Consider the following 27,048-nt stretch of genomic DNA (forward strand, 5'->3'; position numbering starts at 1 on the left):
TCCAGCCCTTTCCCAGCTCCGTTCCCTTCCCTGGCCCCACTCCAGGCCCTCCAGAATTCTGGGTGGGGCCTCACCAGGGCCACCAGAACTGGAAAAATCTTTGGAAAACTCAGAAAAACTGCTGGAAAAGGTTTGGAACCCTCATCCCCACAGGCATTCCCAGCCCCACGCCAGATGTGGAACTCAGGGACACACGGGTGGCCTTGGCTGCTTGGATCCCAGGGGATATTCCAGCCTCAATTCCCCATCCTGGGCAGGCTGGCGGTGGCAGCTGCAACTGGCACAGATGCTACCACCCCCCTGTCACCCATCTGTCACCCCTGGCACATCCCGAGGCTCCGGATGGTGCCAGACATAATCCGGGCTCAGGGCCGGGCATCACTGCCACCCCCTCGGGGCTGTGCCTGCTGTCACCAGGGGGTGACACGGGGGTGACACTGGGGTGACACTGGGGTGGCCCTGGTGGCAGCTATGGGGTTTCTGGGTGGGGGGTGGGGCAGGAGGTGTCTGTGGAGTGGGCACAGGATGTTATGGGGTGGGCACAGGGTACACGGTGTCCATGGAGGGGTTTAGGGTGTTCATAGGGGGCACAGGGTGTTTGCAGGGTGGGCACAGGGTGTTTATGGGCTGTTCACAGGGTGTTTACAGAACAGAACAAGACACAGTGTGTTTATAGGGTGGGCACAGGGTGTTTATGGAACAGAACAAGACACAAGGTGTTTATAGCACAACCACCAGCTCCCCCTGCCCTCAGCCCTGCTGCCCCTGCCCATCCAAGGGGTGGCACTGGGTGCTGTCCCCGTTGTCCCCCTCCTGGCCCTGTGCCAGCAGCAGATCCAGGTAGGCCCCGGAGATCAAATCCCGCTCCTCGATCCCAAATTCCCGTAGGAGCTCCCTTGCCAGGCGCTGCCCGTCCTCCACGCTCTGCTCCGGCCGCAGCACCACCTAGGGTCACCCGGGGGTCACCTGGGGGTGCCAGCCCCCTGGCACTGTCCCCAGCCCTGTCCCCTCACCTCCAGCTCCAGGAAATCCCCAAGGCCCTGCACCCGGTCCAGGTGGAGCCGGGTCTGGCCCAGCAGGAACAGGAGCCGCTCCTTCTGCACCGTGCCCAGCACGCCCAGGGCGAGGGCCAGCACCGCCTGGGGGGACAGGAGTGAGACAGGAGGTGACAGGGGCGTGACAGGGGTGGAACAGGGACCCCACAGTGCCCAGTATACCACCGCCTGGGGTGACAAGGGGTGACGTGGTGTGACAGGAGGTGACAGGGGCGACACAGGGACCCCACTGTGCCCAGCACACCCAAGGACAGGGCCAGCACCACCTGGGGGGACAGGGGTGCGACTGGGGTGTCACTGGGGGTGGCAGGGGCACGACAGGGGTGGCAGGGGATGACAATGGTGTGACCAGTGTGACAGGGACACCCCCAGCCCGTGCCCCCCCGCTCACCTGCAGCCCCTCGGGGTCGGCCGTGGGAGTGATGCTGAAACTGGAGAGTTTGGGGCCAGCGTTGTCAGGGCGCTCGTAGAAAATCAACTCCCCACAACCGTCCTGGGGACAGGTGAGCACAGGTGAGCTCAGGTGAGCACAGGGATAGGTGAGTACAGAGTCAGGTATGTACGGGAACAGGTGAGGACAGGTGGACACAGGGACAGGTAAGGTCAGAGGAGCACGGCAACACAGGGACAGGCAGAAGTAGGGGCAGGGACAGGTGAGCACAGGGATAGGTAAGAGCAGAGAAAAGTGAGAGCAGGGACAGGGCCAGGTAAGGACAGGGACAGGGCCAAGCCCAGCCTCTCCAGCCACCCCTCACCTTTGTCCTGCGCAGCTTGAGCCGCCCCCGCGGCACTCGGAAGAAAGTGTCGGTCTGGAGCAGCACCTGCCCTGCCCCGGGGCATACCTGGGGCAGGCCCTGCCCCTCACCTGAGCCCTGCCCTGCCCCGGGGCACACCTGGGGCAGTCCCTGTAGCCTGAGGGCCGCCCCGAGCGCTTCCTCCCGTGCCCTCAGCCGCGCCTTCACCTCCACGTTCCGCCGCATCCCGCCTAGTGCTCTCATTGGCTGCCGCGCACACGTCACCTCCCCAATCCGCCTTTCTATTGGTCGTTCAAGCCGTCAATCAGTAAAGCGCGTTGTGATTGGTTACAAGCTGTTCGAGGCCAGCCCTAGCCGAGCGGGACGGGACGGGGCGGGGGCGACCATGGCGGCGGCGGCGGAGGGGGGTCGGGGCAGCGGCAGTGAGGACGGCGATGTCCCCGCCGCCACCCGCCTGCAGGCCTATGCCTGGTGCCGCGAGTTTCTGGCCGGCTCCTGGAAGCTCATCGTCCCAGAGGAGTTCGGTATCTGGCCCGTCAGGTAGGGAACGGAACGAGCGAGAGGCGGCGCTCCCCCCCCCCCCCCCCCGCCCTCTCTGCGGTGGTCTCGTCCTGGGGTTCAGCCACCTCCCTGTCCCTCCCAGTGTCCCCAGTTGCCCCGCAGACCGGTGTTCCTGTCCCCCTCCCAGTGTCCCCAGTTGCCCCGCAGACCGGTGTTCCTGTCCCCCTCCCAGTGTCCCCAGTTACCCCCAGACCGGTGTCCCTGTCGCCTTCCCAGTGTCCCCAGTCCCCCCCGGACCGGTGTCTCTGTCACCCATCCAGTGTCCCTACCAGTGTCCCCGGTTACCCCCATGACCAGTAGCCCGGTGTCCCTCCCAGTGGCCACGCTTGCCCTCCGGACCAGTGTCCGTCTCTCTCCCAGCTGCCTTCCCTGACCCTTGTCCCTCTCCCAGTGCCTCCAGTTGCCCCACCCCGAACCAATGTCCCCTCCCAGTCGCACCCCGGACCAGCGTCCCTGTCCCCCTGTTGTCCCCCCGGGACTGGTGTCCCTGTCCCCCAGTGTCTCCAGTCTTCCCCGAACTGGTGTCCCGGTCCCTCTCCCAGTGTCCCCCATCCATTGTCCCCACTGTCCCCGAGCGGGGATGTCACTGTCCCCCCGTGTTCCCCCGTGTCCTCTCGGTGCCGGTGTCCCCCCGGTACCCTCTGACCCCCCCAAATCCCGCAGTGGGGGGCTCAGTAACCTCCTGTACAAGTGTGCGCTGCCCGAGCACATCCCGAGCGTGGGGGACGAGCCCCGGCAGGTGCTGCTGCGCGTCTATGGGGCCATCCTACAGGTGAGGGGACAGCCACATCCCGTGGGGATCCCAAGGGAACCCCCAAACCCTAAGAGAACCCCATGGGAACCCCAAATTCTAAGGGAACCCCATGGGAACCCCAAATTCTAAGGAAACCCCCTGGGAGCCCCAAACCCCAAGGGAACCCCCTGAGATCCCAAACCCCACAGGGAGCCCCAGGGGAACCCGAAATCCCATAGGAATCCCACAGGACCCCAAACCCCTTGGGAACCCCAAGGGAACCCCCTGAGATCCCGAACCCCAAGGAAACCACACAAGTCCCTCATGGGAGCCCCAAATCCCAAGAGAACCTCATGGGAGCCCCATGGGAACCCCAAACCCCATGGGAACCCCAAGGGAGCCCCCTGAGATCCCGAAACCCATGGGAACCCCCTGAGATCCCAAACCCCAAGGGAACCCCAAACCCCATGGGAACCCCGAGGGAACCCCATGGGAATCCCACAGGACTCCAAATCCCATGGGAACCCCCAGAGAGCACCCCGAGGACTAGGGATTTTCGGGTGCCTTCCCACTTCAGTGGGGGATTCTGGGATTGGGGGTTCCAGGGCCATCCTGCAGGTGAGGAGACAGCCACACCCCAAATGAACCCCCAGGCCCCAAACCCCATGGGAATCCGCCAGGACCCCCAAACCCCAAGGGAACCCCATAGGACCCCTGGGACACCGAATCCCACAGGAGCACCAAACCCCATGAGGACCTAAAGGAGCCCCCTGAGACCCCAAACCCCATGGGAAAGCCAGGGGAACCCCAAAGGAACCCCAGACCCCATGTGAACCTCAAAGGACGCCCCAGGATTAGGATTTTTGGGTGCCCTCCCACTGGGTTGGGGTTGCTGGGTTTGGATCCCGGTTTGGGGGTCCCAGTTTTTGGGGGGTTGGGGTGCCACTGTTTGGGGTGGCAGTGTTGGGGGTGCTGGATTTGGGGCCTGTTTTTGGGGTCTCATTTTTGGGGTACTGAAATGGGGATCCTGGTGTCAGGGGTGCTGCTTTTGGGGTGCTGCTATCAGGGTGCTAGTTGGGGGGGTCCCGTTTCTGGGGTCCAGATTTGTGGTCCTGTTTTTGTGGCTCCATTTCTGGGGTCCTGTCTTTGGGTTCCTGTTTTTGTGGTCCCATTTTTGGTGTCCTGATTTGTGGCCCTGTTTTGCGTTCCTGGTTTTGAGTTCCCGTTTTGGGTTTCTCGTTTTGGGGTCCCTATTTGTGGCCTTATTTTTGGGTTCCCGTTTTTGGGGTCCCGATGTGTGGCCCCTTTTTCGGTTCCCATTTTGTGTTCCCTATTTAGGGTCCCTTTTTTGTGGCCCCATTTTGTGGTCTGTATTTGTGGCCCCATTTTTATGGTCCTATTTTTGGGTTCCTGTTTTTGGACTCCCGTTTTTGTGGTCCCATTTTGTTGTCCCTTTTTGGGAGCCCCAACATGTGGTCCGTTTTTGGGGTCCTATTTTGTGGTCCTGTTTTGGGTTCCTGTTTTTAGTGTCCCTATTCAGGGTCTTGTTTTTGGGTTCCTATTTTGAGTGTCCCATTTTTGGTGGTCCCTATTTGTGGCCCCATTTTTGGGTCCCTATTTCTGGTCCCTTTTTGGGGGTCCCTTTTTTGGGTGTTCCGTTTTTGTGGTCCTGATTCGGGGTCCCTATTTGTTGCCCCATTTTTGGTGTCCTGTTTTTGGGGATGCCCTTTTTGAGGTCCCATTTCCTGCTCCCGTTTTTGTGGCCTCACGTTGGTGTCCCTATTTGTGCTCCTGTTTTGTGCTCCTGTTTTGGGGTTCCCGTTTCTGTGGCCCCATTTTGGGGTTCCGTTTTTGTGATCCTTATTTGTGGTCCAGTTTTGGGTTCCCAGTTTTGAGTTCCGTTTTCATGGTCTTGTTTTGGGTTCCCAGTTCCTGTTTTTGTGGCCCCATTTTTGGTATCCTGTTTTCAGGGTGCCATTTTGGTGTCCAGATTTGTGGTCCCCTTTCTGTGGCCCCACTTTGGTATCCCTATATGTGCTCCCGTATTTGGTGTCCCATTTTCGTGGCCCCATTTTGGGGTCCCTATTTCTGTTCCCATTTTGGGGTCCCCTTTTTGGGTGTCCCATTTTTGTGGTCCTGATTCGGGATCCCTGTTTGTTGCTCCATTTTTGGTGTCCTCTTTTTGGGGGTACCCTTTTGGAGGTCCCATTTTATGGTCCAGTTTTTGTGCCCCCGTTTTGATGTCCCTATTTGTGTTCCCGTTTTGGGGTTCCCATTTTCTGGGGCTCCCCCCTGACCCCATCCCCGCAGGGCGTGGACTCGCTGGTGTTGGAGAGCGTCATGTTCGCCATCCTGGCCGAGCGTGCGCTGGGGCCGCGCCTCTTCGGGGTGTTCCCACAGGGCCGGCTGGAGCAGTACATCCCGGTAGGATTTGGGGTGCCCCCTGACCACCCTGACCCTCTCCCCAACCAGGGGGCACCCCAAAACTGGCAGTGCCCCCCCCCCCCCTCCTCCAGAGCCGCCGGCTGCGCACCGAGGAACTGCGGGACCCCCGGGTGTCCGGGGAGATTGCTGCAAAGATGTCACAGTTCCACGGGATGGTCATGCCCTTCAACAAGGAGCCCAAGTGGCTTTTTGGGACCATGGAGTGGTGAGGGGGGCACCCCAAATCCTAATGGGAGCCTGGAATGGAGTGATGAGGGAGCACTCCAAATCCCAGAGGGAGCGGGAGAACTCCAAATCCCGCTGGGATAAGGGAGTGGTGTGGGGGGACCCAAATCCTGCTGAGAGCAGGGAATGGAGACTCCAAAATCCCATTGGGATCAGGGAGTGGGGATCCCAAATCCCACTGGGAGCAGGGAATGGTGAGGGGACACCCCAAATCCCATTGGGAGTGGGAAATGGGGTGGGAGAACTCCAAATCCCACTGGGAGCAGGAAATGGGGACTCCAAATCCCACCAGGCCCAGATCCCTGGGGCGTTCCTGGCTGCTTCCAGCAGGTCCCATGGTACAGAGGGGTCACAGGGTGGCCCTGGGGTGACCCTGGGGTGGCCAGGGGGTTTTGGGGGGCTGTCCCCACGCTGTACCCATGTCCCCAGGTACCTGGAGCAGATATCCGAGCTGACATTCCCAGAGCAGGCACAGCTGGAGCAGCTGGAGCAGCTCCGAGGTTACAACCTGGAGCAGGAGATGAGGAGCCTCAGGTGACTGTCACCTGTCACCCAGCCCGGCTGTCCCCTGCTGTCCACTCCTGGCCTTGCAGGGGGCGGGGGGGGGAGGGGGTCCCCAGGGCAGCCATTCCTGCAGCTTCTGGGGTGTCTGTGGTTCTGTCCTCCCCTTTGTCCCCTTTGTCTCCTGTGTCCCTCTATTCCTGTGTCCCTGGTGTCCCCTGTCTCAGGTCCCCCATGTCCCCTGTGTCTCTCATGTCCCCCTTGTCCCTACATCCCTGGTGTCCCCCATGTCCCCATATCCCGGGATCCCCCCTGTCCCCATGTCCCCTGGGCTGTCCCCTGGCCTGTCCCTGTCCCCTGAGCTGTCCCCCTGTCCCTGGTGTGTCCCCTGAGCTGTCCCCTGTGCTGTCCCCATGCTATCCCTGTCCCTGAGCTGTCCCCTTGTCACCACCCTGCTCCTCCCACCCCCCCCTGACCCCTCTCTGTCCCTCAGGGACTTGCTGGAGTCCACCCCGTCCCCGGTGGTCTTCTGCCACAACGATGTGCAGGAGGGTGAGTGTCATCGGGGGGTGGCCCTGTCCTCTAGGTCCCCCCAAATACCCTCAAAATCCCAAATTCCCGTAGCGAACATCCTGCTCCTGGAGGGGCGCGAGGGCTCCTCGGACCAGCTCATGCTCATCGACTTCGAGTACAGCAGCTACAACTACAGGTCTGGGGGGGTCCCAGGGGGGTTCTGGGGGTCCCCGAGGCATTTTAGGGGTCCCTGGGGGTCCCTGCTGCCCCTCACACTCCATGATCCCGCTGGGATTTAGGGGCTCCCTCTTACAAGTCCCTGCTCCTGTAGGATTTTGAGGGGTTCCTGGGAGATTTTTTGGGTCCCTGGGGAGTTTTGGGCGATCCCGGGGGGAGTTCTGGGGGGTCCCTGGGGGATTTTGGGGGTCCTATGGGGATTTTTGCTGCCCCTCACACTCCATGATCCCAGTGGGGTTTAGGGGCTCCCACTCACAAGTCCCTGATCTTGGGAGATCTTTTTGGGTCCCAGGGAGGTTCTGGGGGGGTCCCATGGGGATTCTGGGGGGGGGGGTGTTCCTCACATTCCTTGATCCCGGTAGGATTTAGGGGCTTCCTACTCATATTCGGTGGTCCTGCTGGGATTTAGGGGCCCCCCCTCCCAAGTCCCTGCTCCTGGGAGATTTTTTTGGTCCCAGGGGATTTTGGGGGTCCTATGGGGATTCTTGCTGCCCCTCACACTCCATGATCCCAGTGGGATTTAGGGGCTCCCCCTCACAAGTCCCTGCTCCTGTAGGATTTTGGGGGTTTCCTGGAAGATTTTTGGGTCCCAGGGGGAGTTTTGGGGCATCCCAGGAGGGTTCTGGGGGTCCCTGGTGGTCCCTGCTTCCCCCTCACATTCCTTGATCCCACTGTGATTTGGGGGCTTCCTGCTCATATTCCATGGCCTTGATGGGATTTGGGATCTCCCAGTCACTGCTCCCTGCTCCTGGTGGGATTTAGGGGTGCCCCCCTCACAAGTCCCTTCATCCCTCCATGAGCCCTGTGGGATTTGGGATGCCCTCTCCAAACTCCCAGTGGTATTTGGGACCCCCCTGCCAACTCCACGACCCCAGTGGGATTTGGGGTTTCACGTCTCTGCTCTGTGATCATGGTGGGATTTGGTGTCCCCCTGTCCCCACTCCATCACTCCAGTGGGATTTGGGGACCCCTCTCCTCTCCCGGTGGGATTTGGTGACCCCCACTCCCCCCTCCCAGTGGGGTCCTTCTCTGATGGGTTTGGGGTCCCTCCCCGATGGGATTTGGGGTCTCTGCTGACACCCCCTCCTCATTTTAGGGGCTTTGACCTGGGCAATCACTTCTGCCATGGGATCTGGGGTCCCCCCTCTCAAGTGGGTTTAGGGTCTCTTTCCAGTAGGTTTTGGGATCCCAGGGGTCCCTGATGATGCCCCCTCCCTGTTTTAGGGATTTGACCTGGGCAATCAGTTCTGCTGTGGGATTTGGGGTCCCCTCTCCCAGTGTGATTTAGGGTCCCTCTCCCAGTGTGTTTGGGGTCTCTCCCGATGGTTTTGGGGTCCCTGCTGACACCCCATTCCCGTTTTAGGGGCTTTGACCTGGGCAATCACTTCTGCGAGTGGGTTTACAGCTACAGCCACGACTCCTGGCCCTTCTTCCAGGCGCACCCCGAGCACTACCCCAGCCGCCAGCAGCAGGTCTGGGGGTCCCGGGGTGGTCCCTGGGGGCCGGGGGTGGTCCCGACCCCGATCCCAGCCCCTCCCCCTGCTCTGCAGCTCCATTTCATCCGGCATTACCTGGCCGAGGATTCGGGACGGCGCGGGCAGCGTGAGCAGGAGCAGCTTGAGGAGGAGATGCTGCGGGAGATTGACCGGTCTGGAGGGGCTTGGGGAGATTTTGGGGGGCCCCGGGGCACTGCTGGGGGCTCTGGGCTGTGTAGGGGGGGTTGGGATCCCATCTGGGGGCTCTGTGACATTTTTGGGATTTCTGTGCCTCGATTTGGGGTATTTGTTCCTCCATTTGATGTTTCTGTGCCACTTTTGGGGTGCTCCAGGACACTTCTGGGGGCTCTGGGCTGTGTTCGGGGCGGCTGGGATCCCATTTGAGGTTTCTGTGCCACTTTTGGGGTTCTCTGTGCCCCCATTTGGGTTTCTTTGTTCCCCAATTTGGGGGTTTCTGTGCCTCTGTTTGGGCTCCCTGTGCCCACCAGACCCCTCCAGGCTCCCTTTCCCTATCCCCCCCTCTCCCGTGGGTGTTTTTGGGGTGCACAAGAAGGGTTTTGGGGTCTCACCCCCCCCTTTGTCCCCCTCCCCAGCTTTGCCCTGGCCTCACATTTCTTCTGGGGGCTGTGGTCCATGGTGCAGGCCAAGATCTCCACCATCCACTTTGGCTACCTGGTGAGCTCTGGGAGGCCCCGAGTCTCCCCCCTTTTTCTGGGGAGTTTGGGGGCTCCACAACCCCCTGACAATTCTCGTCCCCCCTTCTCCCCCCTTTTTCCCCCTTTTTCCTCCCCCTTCTTTTTTTTTCTCCCCATTTTTTCTTCTTCTCCCTCCTCTTTTCTCCCCCCTCTTCTCCCCATTTCCCCTTTATTCTCTTTATGCCCCCTTTTTCCCCATTCCCCCCTTTTTTTTCTCCCCTTTGTCCCATTCCTCTCCCATTCCCCCCATTTTTCCCCACTTTTCCCCCATTCCCCCCTTCCCCCATTTTTTCTCCTTTATTCCCATTCCCCCCCCATTTCCCCCCCCCTTCCCATTTTCCCCCCAGGACTACGCCCAGAGCCGTTTTCAGGCCTACTTCCAGCACAAAGCCCGCTGCTCCTGAGAGGAACCCCAAAATCCTAACCCACCCCCACCTCGGGCACTTTTTGGGGAGTTGTTGGAACGGTTGGGGGGGTTGGTAACGGTTTGGGGGGGGGAGCTGAACAGTTTGGGGGACACCACAACTGTTTGGGGTGGGCTGCAACCCCTTCCCCCAGCACCCCAGGAATCGGCAGCAGAGGTGGGACCCCCCCCGGGAAGGGAACTCCCCCTCGGAAGGGTGGGATTTGGGATGGGGGGAGGGGGGGCGTGGGGACCCCCAAATCCACACCCCTGGCCAGTAATGGGTTTTTTTGGGGAGGTTTTGGGGTGTCGCAGAGGCGGGTGGGGGACCCCTGTTTGTACCTCATTGCCCCCCCCCTCCCCCAGCTCTGGGGCCGGGGGGGCTCCCGGGGCCCCCCAAATTTCGACAGCAGAATGTAAAACTCAGACCAATAAAGCCACGCTGGGGCCGGCACTTGAGTTCTCCTTCCCAAATCCCGCTCCAAAATTCCATCCCCTTAAAATCCCCCCTCCCAAATCCCACCCCAAATTCCCCCCTTCTCAAATCCCACCCCAAATAGCCCCTCCCAAATCCCACCCCACAAATCCCCCTCCCCAAATCCCAGCCGCCAATCCAGCCCCTCCGAACCCCCAATCGCCGTCGGACGGTGGGGCTGGGGGGGAGGGGACGAGGGACACAGGGAGTGACTTTGGAGTGCAGGGGCGCTCTTTGGGGTTCTGGAGACCCTTCCCCATGTCCCTTCAGGGTGGGGGCAAAGGATAGCCAGGGGACAACCGAGACAGCGGGCAGGGGACAGCCAGGACAGAGGGCAGGGAATGGGCAGGGCACAGGCAGGTGACACTCAAGGTGATGGGCAGTTGACAACCGGGACGGGGGCCAGAGGTCGGGCAGGTGACAACCAGGCGCCAGGCAGGGCACGGGGCAGGTGGCAGGCAGCGGACAGGGGACAGGGACAGCAGCCACTGCCCCGGGCACGAGCACGTGGAGCCCCCGGAGCTCATGGCAGAGCCACTGTCGTTGTCCCTGTCCTGGGTTCATGTCCCTGTCCCAGGGCTTGTGTTCCTGTCCAGGGATGTGTCCCTGTCCCGGGATGTGTGTCCCTGATGAGGGTCTGTGTCCCTGTCCCGGGCTCTTGTCCCTGTCCCTTATGCGGGTCCCTGTCCCAGGATGTGTTCCTGTCCCAGGATGTGTGTCCCTGTCCCGGGATGTGGCTCTCCCCGAGGATGTCAGGATCCCCCTGGGACTGCCACTCTTCCCTCGGTGTCCTCGCTGTCCCCTGGGGAGTCCCCGCTGTCCCCCTGCCATGACGTTCCTTGGCCTGAGCTGTTGATGATGCCCCATCCCCCGGGGATGCCAGTTCTCATTCCGGGATGTCCATCCCTGTCCCGGGATGGGAACCCCCGGAATGTCGGGCTCCGTGTCCCGGGGTCGCCGGTCCTTGTCCCGACACCGTAACCTGGTGTCCCCAGGCCCGGCCATTCCTATCCTGCCCCGGCATGTTGCGTTCCCAGGGACACCGCTCCGTATCCCGGGACAAGCGTCCCGCCCCGGGGTCTGGGTGTTCCCGGGTGTGTCGGGGTTCCCCCCGTGTGTCGGGGTCCCCGTCTCGGTGTGTCGGGGTCCCCCCGGGTGTCGCGGTCCCCCCAAGGGCGGAGCGGTGCCGCAGCCGCCCGGGTCCGTCCCGCCCGCCCTCCACCGGTGTCTGGTTACCGGCTGGCGGCTGCCGCGGCCGCAGGAGCCGCCGTCCCGCGGAGCCACCGCCCCCCGCGCCCCTCAGGCAAGTACCGTGGCCCGGGGAGGGGGCGCGCACGGGGACCCCCGGTACCCTAGACCCTCCCCCCGTCCATCCCCGTGGCATCGCTGCCGGTGCCGGGTCCCCCACGCGTGTCCGTGGGGAGCGATCCCCGCGCCCCCCCGCCCCCCGCGTGGTCGGGGGTCCCCTCCGCGGGTCCCCTCGGGGCGTCCCCTCCGGGGGTCCCGGCCCCGCCAACCCCCACCCGGAGCAGGGCCCGGCCACACGAGGTGACCTTGGGTGGGGCGGGACATCGTGGGGACACCGGGGCGGTGACCACGGGACACGCGGGGGTGAGCAGTGCCAGGCCAGGCCGGGCTGTGCCATCCGAGCCACACCGTGCGGTGCCATGCAGGGTGACAAGAAGTGGCGACGCTCACCGGGCAGTGTCACGGAGCCCTGCAGGGCTGGGGGTCGTGAGTTAACGCCCAGCCGTGCCGTGCCGTGCCATCAGTGCCGTGCCAGGCCAGGTGATGCCACGAGGGCACAGCCACCCCGGTGTGACCGAGTCCTGCCCAGCTGTGGCTGTTGACCTCAGCCCAAGGCCACCCGTGGGAAAGGCGCCCGGAGCTCCCCGCTAGTGTTGGGGACAGGAGTGTCATCACCCCCTCCCCCGACCCGGGGGCTCCCTGGGCTTGGCACTGGCTGTGCCCACACCGGGGGGTGTCGCAGAGCTGGGGCGTTGTGGGGCACCCCCGGAGTGGGAGGGGTCTCCAGGGACTCCCGTGGTGACACAGTGACTTTGTGGCACCCCAAGCCCCCCTGGCGTTGCCAACCCGGTGGTGACACAGTGATTTTGTCACACCCCAGAGCCACCCGGCTGTGTCTGTGCCTCCTCTCCCGCATTCCCGCAAGGGACACGGGGACGAGCGTGTGCAGGGGACACAGGGCGGGGGACAGCGTGTGCCACACGCGGGGGCAGGTGTCGGAATCCGGCCGTGGGCAGAGGCTGGGGTGTCCTCCCCGATGTCGCCTCTGGGGCCGGAGCTGGCGGTGGTGACGGCGCTGACCCTTCCCTCAGTGGGCACCGGGCCAGCGCCACGTGACGCTGCTGTGCTACCGCGGTGACATGGGCTGGGGGGATCCCGCGGAGCTCGCACCGCCCCCGGGAGACCCGCTGCCCTCTTCCCGGTGCCGCCCCTTGTCGCGGGGTCACCCCCTCTCCGTTCCAGGGTCCCGTGCCGGGGGTGGCGTCCCCGTGCCCATAGCTCCGGTGTCCCCCCGCAGGTGTCACCAGCGGGTCCCCAGGATGGCGGAGGCTCACCAGGCCGTGGCCTTCCAGTTCACGGTCACCCCCGAGGGCTTGGACTTCCATCTGAGCCGCGAGGCCGTGCGCCAGCTCTACCTGGCCGCCGTCCACTCCTGGAAAAAGCGCTTGGTCCGCGCCAAGGTGGGCTCGGCCACCCGTGTCCCCTCCCCCGCCAGCCCCCCCCCCCCCCCCCCCCCCCCCACCCTTTGTCACCCCTCTGACCGCGCTGTGCCCACAGAACAGTTTCCTGACCGGCGTGTACCCCGCGTCGCCCTCCAGCTGGATGGTGGTGGTGATGGCCACCGCCGGCTCCTGCTACTGCCAGGTGGATCCGTCCCTGGGGCTCATTGCCCGCATCCAGCACTGGCTGCCCCGCAGGTGGGCACGGAGCATGCCGGGATGGGCCACGGGGATGGGCCACCGCTCACCTCCCGTGCTGGGGACAGCCCCCAGCTGCACTCTCCCATGGAGAGCCCCCAGACCCCAGCGTGGCCATGGGAACCTGTGACAACCCTGGGGGTCCCCACCCCTGCACATCCCCATCCCGTGGGCACTGTACCCCGAGGGGTCCCCCTTGTCCCGAAGAGGGACCCCAACCCCTAGAACGCACGGGAGGTGTGTGACATCTCCGTTTGGGGATATCCCTTAGGGAACCTCACTCGGGGACATTCCCGGGGATGGGGGGATGTCCCACAGGCACAGCCCCACTTGGGGACATTCCCAGGGATGGGGGGATGTCCCACAGGCACAGCCCCACTTGGGGACATTTTCTGGCGATCCCACCACGACCACAGTTTGGGGACATGTCCACCCCTCATCCCGTGTCCCCTGCGTGTCCCCAGCGAGGCACTGACCCCCCAGGCCCAGACTGTGGTCAGCACCGTGGTGTTCTCCACCGGGGCATGGCTGGCAGCTGTGCTGCTGTTCCGGAGGGTGCTCCGGCTGCTGCTGTCCTACCACGGCTGGATGTTCGAGCCCCACGGGCACATGAGCCGCAGCACCCGGCTGTGGATTGTGAGCACCAGGAGATGGGGAGATGTGGGAGATGTGGAAATGGAGAGATGAGGAGATGTGGGAGGTGTGGGAGATCTGGGAGCTGTAGATGTACAGATGTGGGAGATGTGGGACATCTGGAGATGTGAGAGATGGGGAGATGTGGGAGATGTGGGAGACGTGGAGATGGGGAAGATGTGGGAGATGGGAAGATGTAGAAGACTTGGAAATGTGGACATGTGGGAGCTGTGGGAGATATGGAGATGTGGGAAATGGGGGAGCTGTGGCAGTTTTGGATGGTTTTGGATGTCATGGGAGCTGTTAGAGTTTTGGGAGCTGTGAGTGCTTGGAGTGGTTTGGGAGCTCTGGGTTCCTCAGGAGTTCTTTGGGATCCGTGGGTATCTGGAGTTCTTTGGGATCCATGTGAGCCACAGATCCTCACCCTATCCCTTGTCCCGCTGCTCCTGCAGGCGCTGATGAAGATTATGTCCATTCGCAAGCCCCTCCTCTACAGCTTCCAGAGCTCCCTTCCCAAGCTGCCTGTGCCCCCCGTGAAAGCCACCATCGCCCGGGTATGGCACTTCCGTGGAGCTGGGGGGGCCGTGGGATGACAGTGTGGGTGGCAGTGGAGTGGCAGGGCCTCACCCCGTGTCCCCTCCCCACAGTACCTGGAGTCGGTGCGGCCGCTCTTGGATGATGACAAGTATGCAGAGATGGAGGCGCTGGCCAAGGAATTCCAGGAGAAGACAGCGCCGCGGCTCCAGCGGTACCTGCGCCTCAAATCCTGGTGGACAACCAACTATGTGAGTGTGGGGACACCTGGGGGACCCTGGGGACACCCTGCAGCCTTTGGGGAACCTTGGAACTAGTGTCCCCCACTGGCAGCATGAGGAGGGATTTGGGATCTCGTGGAGCAGGAGGGGCAGAGGGTCCATCATTGTACCCCATCACTGTCCCGTTTCCTGTCCCCATCCTTATCTCTGTCCCTTCCCCCTGTCTTCTGTCCTTGCCCCTGTCTCCTAACGCTTGTCCCTGTCCCTATTCCTATCCCTGTCCCCCATCCCCGTTCCTGTCCCCTATCCCTGTCCCCCATCCCCGTTCCTGTCCCCTCTCCTTGTCCCTGTCCCCTCATTCTTATTCCTGTCCCCTGTCTCTGTCCCATTTCCCTGTCTCCTGTCCGCATTCCTTGTCTCAACTCCTGTTCCTACCTCTGTCCCTTGTCCCCATCCCTTTCCCCATCCCTGTCCCCTATCTCTGTCCTGTCTCCCTGTCACTTTTCTGCATTCCCTCTCTCCATCCCTGTCCCTGCGCTTCTTCCTCCCGCTGTCCCCGTCCCCATTCCCGCAGGTCAGTGACTGGTGGGAGGAGTACATTTACCTGCGCGGCCGCAGCCCCCTCATGGTCAACAGCAACTACTACGCCATGGTAAGGGGATCCTGGGGGTGCTGGGGGCCCCCCAAACCCCTCCCTGGGGCCCCCCGGAATCACCCACGACCCCTGCCGTGTCCCTTGTCCCCAGGATTTCCTGTACGTGACCCCCAGCCCCATCCAGGCTGCGCGAGCGGCCAACGTGGTGCACGCGGTCATGCTCTACCGGCGGCGGCTGGACCGGGGCGAGATTCCCCCGGTGAGGGGCTTTAGGGGTGCCATGGAGCTAAGGGGGTTTGGGGGGTCCCATGGGGCTGGGGGGGGGGGGGGGGCAGGGGGATCCAATGGGGCTTGGGGGCTTTCATGGGAAACGGGGATTTGTGGATCCCATGGGACTGGGGAATTTGGGGGAATTCCATGGGGCTGAGGGGTTGGGGGGGATCCCACGGGACTGGGGGGTTTGGGGGTCCCGTGGGGCTGAGGGAACTGTGGGGATCCCGTGGATTTTGGGGACCCTGGGAGAGAAGGGAGAACTCTGCAGGACAAAAGCAGGGCAGCATCCCCATGGGGCTGTCAGGGGGGCCCAAACAGGGAGGTGGCAGAGACAGTGATTGGGACACAGCCCCCCTTGACCCCCCTCAACCCCCCCTGACCTGTCCCCTCCCCAGATGATGGCGCTGGGAGTGGTCCCCATGTGTTCGTACCAGTCGGAGCGGATGTTCAACACCACCCGCATCCCGGGCAAGGAGACCGGTACAGGACTGGGGGGTGACACCGCTCCGGGAAGAGGGGGAGTGACACCACCCCGGGCAGAGGGGGGTGGCACCTCTCCGGGGGTCCCTCATGGCGGTCCCCGCCACCCTGCCCCTCCATGGCCGTGCCGTGTCCCCTCCCCAGACACGCTGCTGCACCTGGCGGACAGCAAACACCTGGCAGTGTACCACAAGGGCCGCTACTACAAAGTGTGGCTTTACTACGGGGGGCAGCTGCTGCCCCCCGCCGACCTGGAGATGCAATTCCAGAGGATCCTGGATGATCCCTCCCCTCCCCAGCCCGGCGAGGAGCGGCTGGCGGCGCTCACGGCCGGGGAAAGGTGTGCGGGACACCGGGAGTGATGGGAATCACTGGTGGGAATGGTGGGGGCTCCGGGAATAATGGAGATACTGGGAATAATGGGGATACTGGGCATTTGGGAGCACCAGGAACTCCGGGAATAATGGGGGTTCTGGAGACACTGGGGACACTGGGCACCTGGGAGCACCAGGAACCCCACGAATTATGGGAATAATGGCCATACTGGGAATATTGGGGATGTTGCGCACAATGGGCTCCTGGGAACTCCGGGTATAATGGGGATACTGGAGATACTGGGATCACCAGGAGCATTGGGAAGCCTGGGTCACCAGGGTGTCCTGTCCCAATCCCTGTCCCCAGTCTTCCACTGCAGGCCCTGAAAGAGGGCACAGGGACGCAGGACATGCCCTGCGATTCCCATGGGTAGGGGTGGCTCAGAGGGGTCATCGATGCCCCCCGGTAGTGGGGTCGGAGGTCTCGGGGTGCCTCTGCCCTGACCGGGGGTGCCCAGGGTACCCTGGGCCGAGGCGCGGGGGCGGTTCTTCAGCCGCGGCCCCAACAAGGTGGCCCTGGACGCCATCGAGCGTGCGGCCTTCTTCCTGACACTGGACGAGGAGGAGCACGGCCACGAGCCCGCCCGGCCCGGCTGCATGGACGCCTACGCCAAATCCCTGCTGCACGGACACTGCTATGATCGGTGTGTGCCCCAAAAACAGCCCTGGCACCCGAGAACCTCCCCCAGTACCCACAGACACCCTAAATCCCCAGCCAGCCCAATCCCTGCTGCTATGATCATTGTGTGCCCCCAAACACCCCCAAAACCACCCCCGGTACCCACAGACACCCCAAATCCCCACCCAGCCCAGTCCCTGCTGCTACGAACGGTGTGTGCCCCAAAAACAGCCCTGGCATCCCAAAACCACCCCCGGTACCCACAGACACCCCAAATCCCCACCCAGCCCCATCCCTGATACTATAACTGGTGTATGCCCCAAAAAGAGCCCTGGCACCCCAAAACCTCACCCAGTACCTACAGACACCCAAAGACACCCCAAATCCCCACCCAGCCTCAATCCCTGCTGCACGGACACTGCTACGACCAGTGTGTTCCCCAAAAACGGCCCCGGGATACCCCCCCAGTCTCTTTGAACCCCCCAGACCCCAATCACCCACGTCTCTGCTGCTGTGACCAATGGGCACCCCAAATCTCTGGTGGAGCCTCACACCTCCCCCCAGAACCCCAAACCTGCCCCCAGCACCTTCAGCACCCCTATCCTACAATCCCAGACCCCCAGACCCATTCCCAGACACCCCAACACCAGCAGGCCCCCAATTCCCAATCCCTGCTGCTCCCACAAACAGCAGGCACCCCCAACCCCGCCCCCCCGGATCCCCCAAACCCCTCATCCTCCCCTGCCATCTCTCCAAATCCCCCCCGGTACCCTCTGCCCCCCAAACCCCCAAAATCCCCCCCTTGCCCTCAGCCCCCCGCCAGTGTCCCCTGCCCTTTCTCCCCCAGTACCCTCTGCCCCCAAATTGCCCCCCAGTCCTTCCCCGACCTCCCCCAAATTTCCCCCCGAAACCTCCCCTGATCCCCCACAGATTCCTCCGGAATCCCCCCAATAATCCCCCCCAAATAATTCCCCCAAATCCCCTCCAAAATCCCCCGAACGCCCCCAAACCCCGGTGCCACCCCCCTAGCTGGTTTGACAAGTCCTTCACGCTCGTGGTCTACAAGAATGGCAAGGTCGGGGCCAATGCTGAGCACTCCTGGGCCGACGCCCCCATCGTGGGGCACCTCTGGGAGGTACCGGAGTGTGGGAACACCCTTAGTGAGGCACATCCAGAGCGGGGACACCCCCTGTGGGGCATTGCTGGCATGGGGACACCTCCAGTGGAACACTCTCGGTGTGGGGACACCCCCAGTGGGACACCCCTGGGGTGGTAACACCCACGGTGGGGCACCCCTGGCATCCCAGGGCTGAGAACCCCCAGCTGGGCAATCCCAGTTGAGGACCCCAAGGGCTGGGAGCCCACATCAGGCACCCCCAGTTTGGGAACCCCCATTTAGGGACCCCCATTTGAGCACCCCTCTTCTGGGGTGGGGTGGAAGATGTGGGGGGGGTCAGCCTGGGGCTGTGGGGTGAGGTTTGGGATTCTGGGGGGCTGTGAGGGCAGGGAATTGGGGGGGGTGAGGGGCTCAGGGAGATGGGGTGACAGGAGGTTTGGGGGGTTAGAGGGGTTTGGGGCCCTGGGGGTAGTCAGGGGGGATTGTGAGGTCATGAAATTGGGGGGTTGGGGGGCCAGGGGACTTGGGGATTTGGGGTTGGGGGGATGATGGAATTGGAGGGACTGGGGATTTTGGGGATTTGGGTGTTGGGGAGCCATGGAATTTGGGGTCTGGGGGCCACGGAATTGGGTGATCAGTGGTCTTGGGAATTTGGGGTGGGGCAGTCATGGAATGGGGGGTTGAGGGTCATGGGGTTTGGGGTCTGGGCATGTTGTGGAATTGGGGCACTGGGGGTTATGGGATGGTAGGATGGGGAGTTTTGGGGGGCCAGGGGTCATCGCATCACCCCCCTCCCCAATGTCCTGTGTCCCCCCCAGTTCATGCTGGCCACGGACAAGTTCCAGCTGGGGTACACAGAGGGGGGGCACTGCAAAGGGGACCCCAGGCGGCAGCTGAGCCCCCCCCAGCGCCTGCATTGGGACATCCCCCCCGAGGTGGGTGACGGGGGAACAGGGATGGGACAGGCACAGGTGAGGGCACAGGTGATGGTGCCACGCCGTGTGATGTCCCCAGGGGGTGGCAGCCATCGAGGCGTCACTGCGGGTGGCACGGGCGCTGGCTGAGGATGTGGATTTCTGCTGCTTTGCCTTCTCCACCTTCGGCAAGGGGCTCATCAAACGCTGCCGCACCAGCCCCGACGCCTTCATCCAGATCTCCCTGCAGCTTGCGCACTTCCGGGTACAGGAAACGATGGGATGGGATGGGATGGGATGGGATGGGATGGGATGGGATGGGATGGGATGGGATGGGATGGGATGGGATGGGATGGGATGGGATGGGATGGGATGGGATGGGATGGGATGGGATGGGATGGGATGGGATGAGTGCAGGGCAAGCCCATGGCCAGGACAAGGTGGGCTGTGACCACCACCAGGCCATGGGATGAGTCCAGGGCTATCCTATAATCCCCACCCTGTCATTCCTGCAGGACAAGGGCTGCTTCTGCCTGACCTATGAGGCCTCCATGACACGGCTGTTCCGCGAGGGCCGCACTGAGACCGTGCGCTCCTGCACCTCCGAGTCCACGGCCTTTGTGCGCAGCATGGCCGACCCCCGGAGCAGCGTGAGTGACACAGGGACACTGGGGGACACCGGGCTGTCCCTCAGGAACGGCCCTGACCCCACAAAGGCACCAGACCCGGAAGTCCTTGCCCTCCTGGGATTCCCTATCATTCCAGGGGTCCCCATCCCTGGCAGATGTTCCTGTCCCTCACAGGCTGGTGGATGCCTGATTGGGGTGCAGATTTAGGGCACACTTTGGGGTGCAGTTTGGGGTTCAGGCCCTCCGAGCCCTCTTCAGGATGCAGAGGGGCAGCAGTGGCTGTTCAAGGTGCAGACTTGGGGTACAGGTTGGGGGTGCAGGTTTGGGGAGTGTGTTGGGGTGCAGTCGGGGGTGCAGTTTGAGCACTCAGAGTGGCAGAGGGTGTTCAAGGTGCAGATTTGGGGGGTGTTTTCCAGTGCAGTATGGGGCACAGTTTGGGGTGCAGATTTGGGATTCACCCCCAGTGCTCAGAGCAGCAGTGGCTGTTTAAGGTACAGATTTGGGGTGCAGGTTTGGGTTCAGTTTGGGGCACGGTTTGGGATGCAAATTTGGGGCATGGTTTGGGGTGCAGGTTTGAGGTGCAGTTTGGGGTTCACCCTGGTCCCCCAGTGCTTGGAGCAGCAGCAGCTGTTGAAGGTGCAGGTTTGAAGTACAGGTTTGGGATACTGGTTCAGGGTACAGATTTGGGCGGTGCATTGGGGTGCAGGTTTTGGGGTGTGTTGGGGTGCATTGGGGTACAGTTTAGGGTTCACCCCCAGCGCTCAGAGCGGCAGCGGCTGTTCAAGGCGGCAGCCGAGAAGCACCAGCAGCTCTATCGGCTCGCCATGACCGGCGCGGGCATTGACCGCCACCTCTTCTGCCTCTACCTGATGTCGCGGTACCTGGGCACGCAGAGCCCCTTCCTGGCCAGGGTCAGTGTGGGGGAACACGGTGGGGACACGGGACAGGAACACAGGGCGGGTAGCACACAGTGGACACGGGACAGGGACATGGGATAGGGACACGAGGGGACACGGGACAGGGACACAGGGGTACACGGGGGTGACGCAGCATGGGGGGACACAGAAGGGGGCACAAGCGGGAGATGGGACAGGGACACGGGGGGGACATAGGGAGACCAGCATACGGGACACTGAGGGACACGGGACAGGGACACAAAGGGACAATGTGGGAGCGGCACACGAGGGTGGCACTGAGAGACACGGGACACAAGGGGGACATGGGGAGACACGAGGGACACGGGGGTGACACGGGACACGGCAGGAACAGCGCACTTGGCTGGCACTGAGGGACACGGGGTGGACAGGCAGGGGCAGGGGGGGACACATGGAGCTACTGTGGCACACGGGACACAAGGAGTACGGGGGGAACACAGAGTGGCACCGGGGGGTCACGGGAGGGCACAGCGGGATCCAAAGAGGAACTACCACCCACACCCTGGTGTGGAGTCCTGCTCTGGGGCTGGGGCACAGCAGTGGGGTGCCATGGGGCACAGTGGGGTGCCTTGGGGTGCCATGGGGCACAGCAGTGGGGTGCCCCATGGTGCAGCAAGCCGCCCCACAGGTGCTGGCGGAGCCCTGGCGCCTCTCCACCAGCCAGACCCCGCAGCAGCAGCTCAAGATGTTCGACCTCAACAAATTCCCCGACCACGTCTCCAGCGGCGGCGGCTTCGGCCCCGTGAGTTCCGGGGGGCACCGGGAGACCACCGGGGAGGGCACCGGGGGGAGGGTAATGGGTGCGGGGGTGACTGTGGGGGTCTGTATTGCATCCCCCCCGTGGATTTGAGCACAGGGTGCCCCACACCAGGAGCCCCCAGCCCCACATGGGTGACCCCCAACCCCACAGCCTGGGTGGGTGGCCCAGGTGGCCCCAGGTTCCCCATGGGCCCTCGCCCCCTCCCCTCCCTGCAGGTGGCAGACGATGGTTATGGGGTGTCTTACATCATCGCCGGGGAGAACCTCATCACCTTCCACGTGTCCAGCAAGTTCTCCAGCCCCGAGACGGTGAGGGGGGCACGGGGGTAGGGGGGGTCCCTGGACAGGGGGACAGCAATGGAGGTCTCCCAGAGCTGCAGTCGCTCTCCTTGGGGTCACCTCTGGGTTTGGGACAGCCCCTGACTCTGATCCTGACCCTGCTGCAACCTGCCGCCCCCCTCTTCCTCTGGGACTCCCACCCCAGTCCCCCCCTTTAGGACCCCCATCTCAGCCCCCCCCTTTAGACCCCCCACCTCCTCCCTTTCACCCCCTGTGGGACCCTCACCCCACCAGAGGTGCTGCAGGCCATGCTGAGGGTCCCACAGCTCAGGGGGTGCCCCAGGGTGGGCATGGGGGGTTCAAGTCTCACCTTGGGCATTCAGGTCCCACTCTGGGGGTTCGGATCCCGCTCGCGGGGGGGGAGGGGAACGGGGGTCCCGGTGCCACCCCGGGGCTGAAGGCTCTGAGGGGTACTGCCCGCAGGACTCGCAGCGTTTTGGCCGCAACATCCGACAGGCCATGCTGGACATCGCGGGGCTCTTCGACAAACCCCCCACTGAGGCCGGGAAGTGACCGGGGAGGGGGGGGGGGCCGCAGAAGCCCGGGATTTTGAGGGGCCGGGGTTGCTTCCCTGGACCTGCTCCCAATAAAGGCTCTTGATGTGACCCTTCTGTGCCATGGGGGTGGGACCCCCGGGGGCGTCCGGGGAGTGCTGCACCCATGGGGTGCCAGGGGCACATCCATGGGGTGTCCTGATGGGGGGTGCGGTGGGCACCAGCCAGGGCACTGCAAAAGTGTCAAAAGCACCATTTCTGGGGCTGATTCCAGTGATCTGTGTCCCTGATCCAGTGATCTGTGCCTGTCCCCAGATCCATATCCATTCCCATCCCCAGATTCATGCCCATCCCGCTGGTCCGCACCCATCCCTGGACCTGTGCCCATCCCCGGATTCATACCTGTCCCCATCCTGGTGATCCGTGACTGTCCTGAAGATCCATGCCCATCCTGGAGATACATGCCTATCCTTGGATCTGTACCCATTCCCATCCCGATGATCCGTGCCCATCCTGGAGATCCGTGCCCGTTCCCGGACCCACACCCATCCCCAGACCCGTGTCCGTGCCCATCGCGGTGATCCGCATCCATCCCCGTGCCCATTCCCGGATCTGTACCCACTCCCATCCTGCTGATCCATACCCATCCCCGGACCTGTACCCATCCCCGGATCCATACCTATTTCCATTGCAGAGATCCGTGCTCATTCCTGGACCCGTGCCTGTGCCCATCCCCATGCCCGTGTCCATCGTCAGATCCGTACCCATTCCCATCCTACTGATCCATGCCCGCCCCGGCGATGCATGCCCGTCCCCGGATCTGTACCCATTCCCATCCTACTGATCCATGCCCATCCCGGCGATCCATGCCCATCACCGGACCTGTGCCCATTCCCATCCCTGTACTCCCTCCCATCCCCGGACCTGTTGCCCATTCCCATCCTGCCGATCCGCACCTATCCCCGTGCCCACTCCGCAGCCGGTGTGACGGGGGTGCGCAGCGGGGCACGGCGGCACGGGCGGGCCCTGCGCAGAGCCCTTGGGCCGTGTCCGGCCTGGGGGTCACCGCGCCCCGGGTGGCACTGCGCTGGCACTGTCCCCTCCCTCCCTCCCTGCCGCCACCACCCGCACCCGCCCGGCGCCGCCAGCACGGAGCCACTGGTGGGAGAGGAGCCAGGTCGGGCACGGGGACCGGGGACACCCCCGGGAGAGGGGACAGGACGGGGACAGGGACCGAGGACACCCCCGGGAGAGAGGACAGGATTGGAACAGGGACAGAGACTCCGTCCCCACGGGAATCTCCCCACCTCGGGAGCGTCCCATGGGGTCAGTCACCCCCCAGTACACGGGTTGTGCCCCACACCCCGACCCCACATTGGGGTGCCATTCATCATCCCGACTGCCTATCGGGGTGCCCGCTGTCCCCACGCTGGGGCTGTGTCCTCCCCGGAGTCCCCAGGAGGTCTTGGAGCTGGCACCGGGACTGTCCTGGGTGCCGTGGGGACACCGGGGTCACCAGTGGGTGCTGGGTGAGCAGTGCTGGGACCCCGGACCGTGAGCAGCGTCCGTGTCCCTCGGTCCGTGTCCCTCTGTCTATCTCTTGTTTTATCCCTTGGCCCGCGTCCCTGGGTCCGTGTCCCTCTATCTGTGACCCTCAGTCTGTGTCCCTCTTTCTGTCCCTTGTTTTGTCTTTCAGTCCGTGTCCCTCTGTTTGTCCCTCGGTCCGTGTCCCTCGATCCGTGTCGTCCTCGGCCGCCCCCTCCCTTATCAGACCCTGATCTGACCACACCCCAGCCCGGTACCCCCGGCAACTTCACCGCCCCCGTCCACACTCAGGGTGGGCTCCCCCGCCCCGGGGATGGCCCCTGTCCCCTCCTATGTCCCCCGGTGTCCACCCCCCAGCTCCGTGCCCGTCCCGGGGCCGGTGGGTGACCCCCATTCCCCCATGGGGTGACCCCAGAACCCGCCAGGCGACCCCGGTGACACCAACGGGGCTGGCGATGTCCCCAGCACAGCCCAGTCTCCCCGGGGGTTCCTGTCCTGGCAGCACCCGGGGGACTCGGGGGGGGCCGGGATGGGTGTCTGGGGGGTGCCCAAGGCAGTGGCGCGGGTGGGTGCCAGCGTCACCTGTCCCTTTGATGCGGCGCCAGCGGGGCTCCACGAGTGGGTGCTCCCGACCCGCCCCCCCCGCACCCTACTCCCGCTCGGGGCCTATAAAGGGTTGGGGTGGCCCTGTCCCGCTCAGCCGGGGCCCCTGCGGGAGCTGTGAGGTGCCGGGAGGCTGGGGGCTGCTGGGGGTGCTGGGGGATTCCTGGGGGCGTCCTGGAGTGAGGGTGGTGGGGGTGCTGGAGGAGGTGATGGGGTGGGAGGCGTTGGGGTAGCAGTGGGGGCTGCAGGGGTCGGTGCTGGGGCAGGGGAGGTTGTCCGGCCACCTCCCGCGCCCCCTGCAGCTTCCCCGCCCCCCCCTCCCCCCCTCACCCCTGTTGCAGGAAGGGTGAGGATGGGTCCCGCCGCCTTCCTGGGGCTCTGCCTGCTGGGGTGCCTGGTGCTGCCCCCCTACCTACCGGGTGAGACCCCCAAAATCCCTCCAAACTGCACCCTGAGACCCCCAAACTGCACCCTGATCCCCTCCAACTGCACCCTGAGACTCCCAAACTGCTCCCTGCCCTCACCCCCATCCCATGTCCCCAGCCTCAGCCCCCTAAACAGGGGTTGCTCTGACCCAGCCCCCGCTGGGCTCCAGCCGGATTTGGGGGGATCGCGGTGACACCCCTTGTCGTCCCCTCAGGAGCTCAGGCCACCAGGTGTCCCCGGGGGTGGCTGTCCTTCGAAGGACACTGCTATGGCTACTTCGGGCAGCATCTGAGCTGGAGGAGGGCTGAGGTGGGTGCTGGGAGGCAATGGGGGGGCTCCGGGGGTTTCCCCAAACCCCCGGGCTCCCACTGGAAGTGGCGCTGTCCCCAGGCGTGGTGCCAGGCCACCCGCGGGGGCCACCTGGCGTCGCTGCACAGCCCCGAGGAGCACCAGGCGCTCGCCGCCTTCATCGCCCGGCGGCCGCGGCGGGGAGAGGACGACGAGGAGGGGGAGAAAGAGAGGGAGAGGGAGAAGGAGGAGAGCGTCTGGATCGGGCTGCACCGGCGGGTGCGCCACCTGAGTGTGCTGTGCCTGTACCTGTCTGCCACACCTTGACGTCCCCATCCTGGTGTCCCTCGCCTGACCCTGCCTGCAGGGCTACCTGCGGTCCCTGCACCCCCACCCGCCCTGACTCCGCCCTGCCACACCTTGATGTCCCATCCTGGTGTCCTGAGCCCTACGTGCAGTGCTGCCTGTCTGCACCATGTGCTGTCACCTGTCCCACCTGTCCCATCCATCCTGTGTCCCCCCTGTCCCGTGTGTCCCCTTTGTCCCCTGTCTCACCCGCGTGTCCTGCCCCTGTCACAGCGCCAGGGCTGGCTCTGGGCTGACGGTTCCCCGCGGCAGTACTGGGCCTGGGAGGGGGACGATGGCCCCAAGGGACATCCCTGCATCGCCCTGGAGGACTCCGCAGGTGAGGGGGACACTGGGGAACCAGGGCTGGGGACAATGGCCCTGGGGACAGCCCTGTGCCACACTGGAGGGATCAGCTGGTGAAGGGACCCAAGGGTTGGGGGGGTCAGGGGGTGCCAAGGAGGCTCAAGGGGGCTCAGGGGGTGTCAGGGAGGCTCTGGGGCTGTCACAGTGTCCCGCGTGTCCCCTGTCCCAACTCCGGATCGTGTCCCTGCAGGGTTCATGGCCTGGGAGGGCGAGGCCTGTGGGGAGCGCAAACCCTTCGTCTGCAAATACCCGGCCTAGGGGGGCCCCCATGGCTGCCCCCAGCTCCTGTACTGCCCCACGACCCTGGAGCCTGACCTCACCCTGCATCCTTCCCCCAAACACCAACCCCTCATCCCAGACCCCAATCCCTGCTTCCAATCCTTCCCCTGCTGTGCTGCCCCCCAAACCCCACCTCCTGCCCTCAAATCCTACCTCCTGTCACCCATACCCCAACCCCTTGTCCCAGATCCCTATCCCTTCTCCCACTCCTGCCCCCGCTGTGCTGCCCCTCATATCCCACCTCCAGCCCGCCCAATTCTCCCTCCTGTCCTCCAAACCCCAACCTGCTATCCCAGACCCCAATCCCTGCTCCCAATCCTACCCCTGCTGCGCTGCCCCCCAAATCTCACCTCCTGCCCCAATTCCACCTCCTGCCCCCCAAATCCCCATCCCAGATCCCAAACTCTTCTCCCAGTTCTGCCCCCACTGTCTTGTCCCCCAAATCCCACCTCCTGCCCCTGACACCCCGTATCCTTGCCCCACACTCTGTCCCCTAACCCTGAGTCCTGCCCCCAAATCCCAACCCGCCAATCCCACCTCCAGCCCCCCCAATTCCTGCACCCCTGCCCCCAACCCCACATCCTGCCCCCCATCCCAAATCCAGTGCCCCAAATCCCTGTCCTGCACCCCAATTCCCATCCCCTGTTCTCCAACCCCTGAACCACTCCCAGCCCCTCAACACCGGGACCCCCAATAAAGTGACCGAAGCACCGGGACCCTCCCGTGTCCCTTCACTGTGTCTGCGCTCCACAGGTGACACCGACAGGGGATTGGGGACTCCCAGCCCCGCGTGACCCCCGAGCTCCCCACGGGGGGATGGAGGGGGGACACAACCACAGGTGTCCCCAGGACAGAGGTGACCCCAAGGGATGGCGTGTCCCCAAGGCAGCCTCTAGGGTCTCAGCCAATTTCTGTGTCCCCGTGACCCGCATGTTCCTGTGTCCCCTCATCCCCATGCCCCCGTCTGTGCCCACCATGTCCCCATATCAACCTGTCCCTGTGTGCCCATGACCCCATGTCCCCGTGGCCCCCATATGCCGTTCATATCCCCCAAGTCTCCATGTTCCCCCACTGTCCCTGTGTCCCCATGTCCCCTCCCGTGTCCCTCCTGTCCTCTCTATGGGGTCCGAGGGGGTCAGATACGCGGTTCTGGGGGGTCAGATATAGGGTACAGGAGTGCATCCATGAGGTGCTAGGGGTGCATCTGTGGGGTCTTGGGTGCTGCATCCATGGGGTGCCAA

General features: G+C 63.8%; 3 protein-coding genes across 3 annotated transcripts; 2 read left to right on the plus strand and 1 right to left on the minus strand.

Moving 5' to 3' along the window:
• Positions 1–469: 469 nt before the first annotated feature.
• On the minus strand, positions 470–2,035 carry LOC134043836 (uncharacterized). The gene is made up of 5 exons (XM_062492570.1): positions 1,811–2,035; positions 1,447–1,548; positions 1,014–1,139; positions 795–945; positions 470–507 (listed from the first exon to the last, which is right to left on the minus strand). Exons 1-5 carry the CDS (start codon positions 2,033–2,035, stop codon positions 470–472), a joined length of 642 nt encoding a protein of 213 aa, XP_062348554.1.
• Positions 2,036–3,034: 999 nt separating this feature from the next.
• On the plus strand, positions 3,035–9,681 carry CHKB (choline kinase beta). The gene is given in 10 exon segments (XM_062491484.1): positions 3,035–3,143; positions 5,415–5,613; positions 5,616–5,754; positions 6,204–6,308; positions 6,769–6,827; positions 6,900–6,984; positions 8,389–8,497; positions 8,576–8,673; positions 9,115–9,196; positions 9,564–9,681. Coding segments are annotated over 9 exon segments (903 nt in total). The 5' UTR covers positions 3,035–3,143; positions 5,415–5,444; the 3' UTR covers positions 9,621–9,681.
• A 2,980-nt stretch (positions 9,682–12,661) lies between these two features.
• Positions 12,662–25,786, plus strand: CPT1B (carnitine palmitoyltransferase 1B). The gene is made up of 26 exons (XM_062492571.1): positions 12,662–12,802; positions 12,900–13,039; positions 13,504–13,675; positions 14,125–14,226; positions 14,320–14,457; positions 15,002–15,079; positions 15,174–15,281; positions 15,691–15,775; positions 15,920–16,115; positions 16,608–16,793; positions 17,798–17,903; positions 18,704–18,820; positions 18,900–19,064; positions 19,315–19,449; positions 20,187–20,339; positions 20,992–21,105; positions 21,339–21,431; positions 21,885–21,970; positions 22,511–22,777; positions 22,935–23,116; positions 23,652–23,792; positions 24,445–24,522; positions 24,744–24,838; positions 24,920–25,111; positions 25,397–25,502; positions 25,719–25,786. Exons 1-26 carry the CDS (start codon positions 12,662–12,664, stop codon positions 25,784–25,786), a joined length of 3,444 nt encoding a protein of 1,147 aa, XP_062348555.1.
• Positions 25,787–27,048: the final 1,262 nt, after the last annotated feature.

Source organism: Cinclus cinclus, chromosome 4, assembly GCF_963662255.1.
Source record: "Cinclus cinclus chromosome 4, bCinCin1.1, whole genome shotgun sequence".
NCBI lineage: Eukaryota > Metazoa > Chordata > Aves > Passeriformes > Cinclidae > Cinclus > Cinclus cinclus.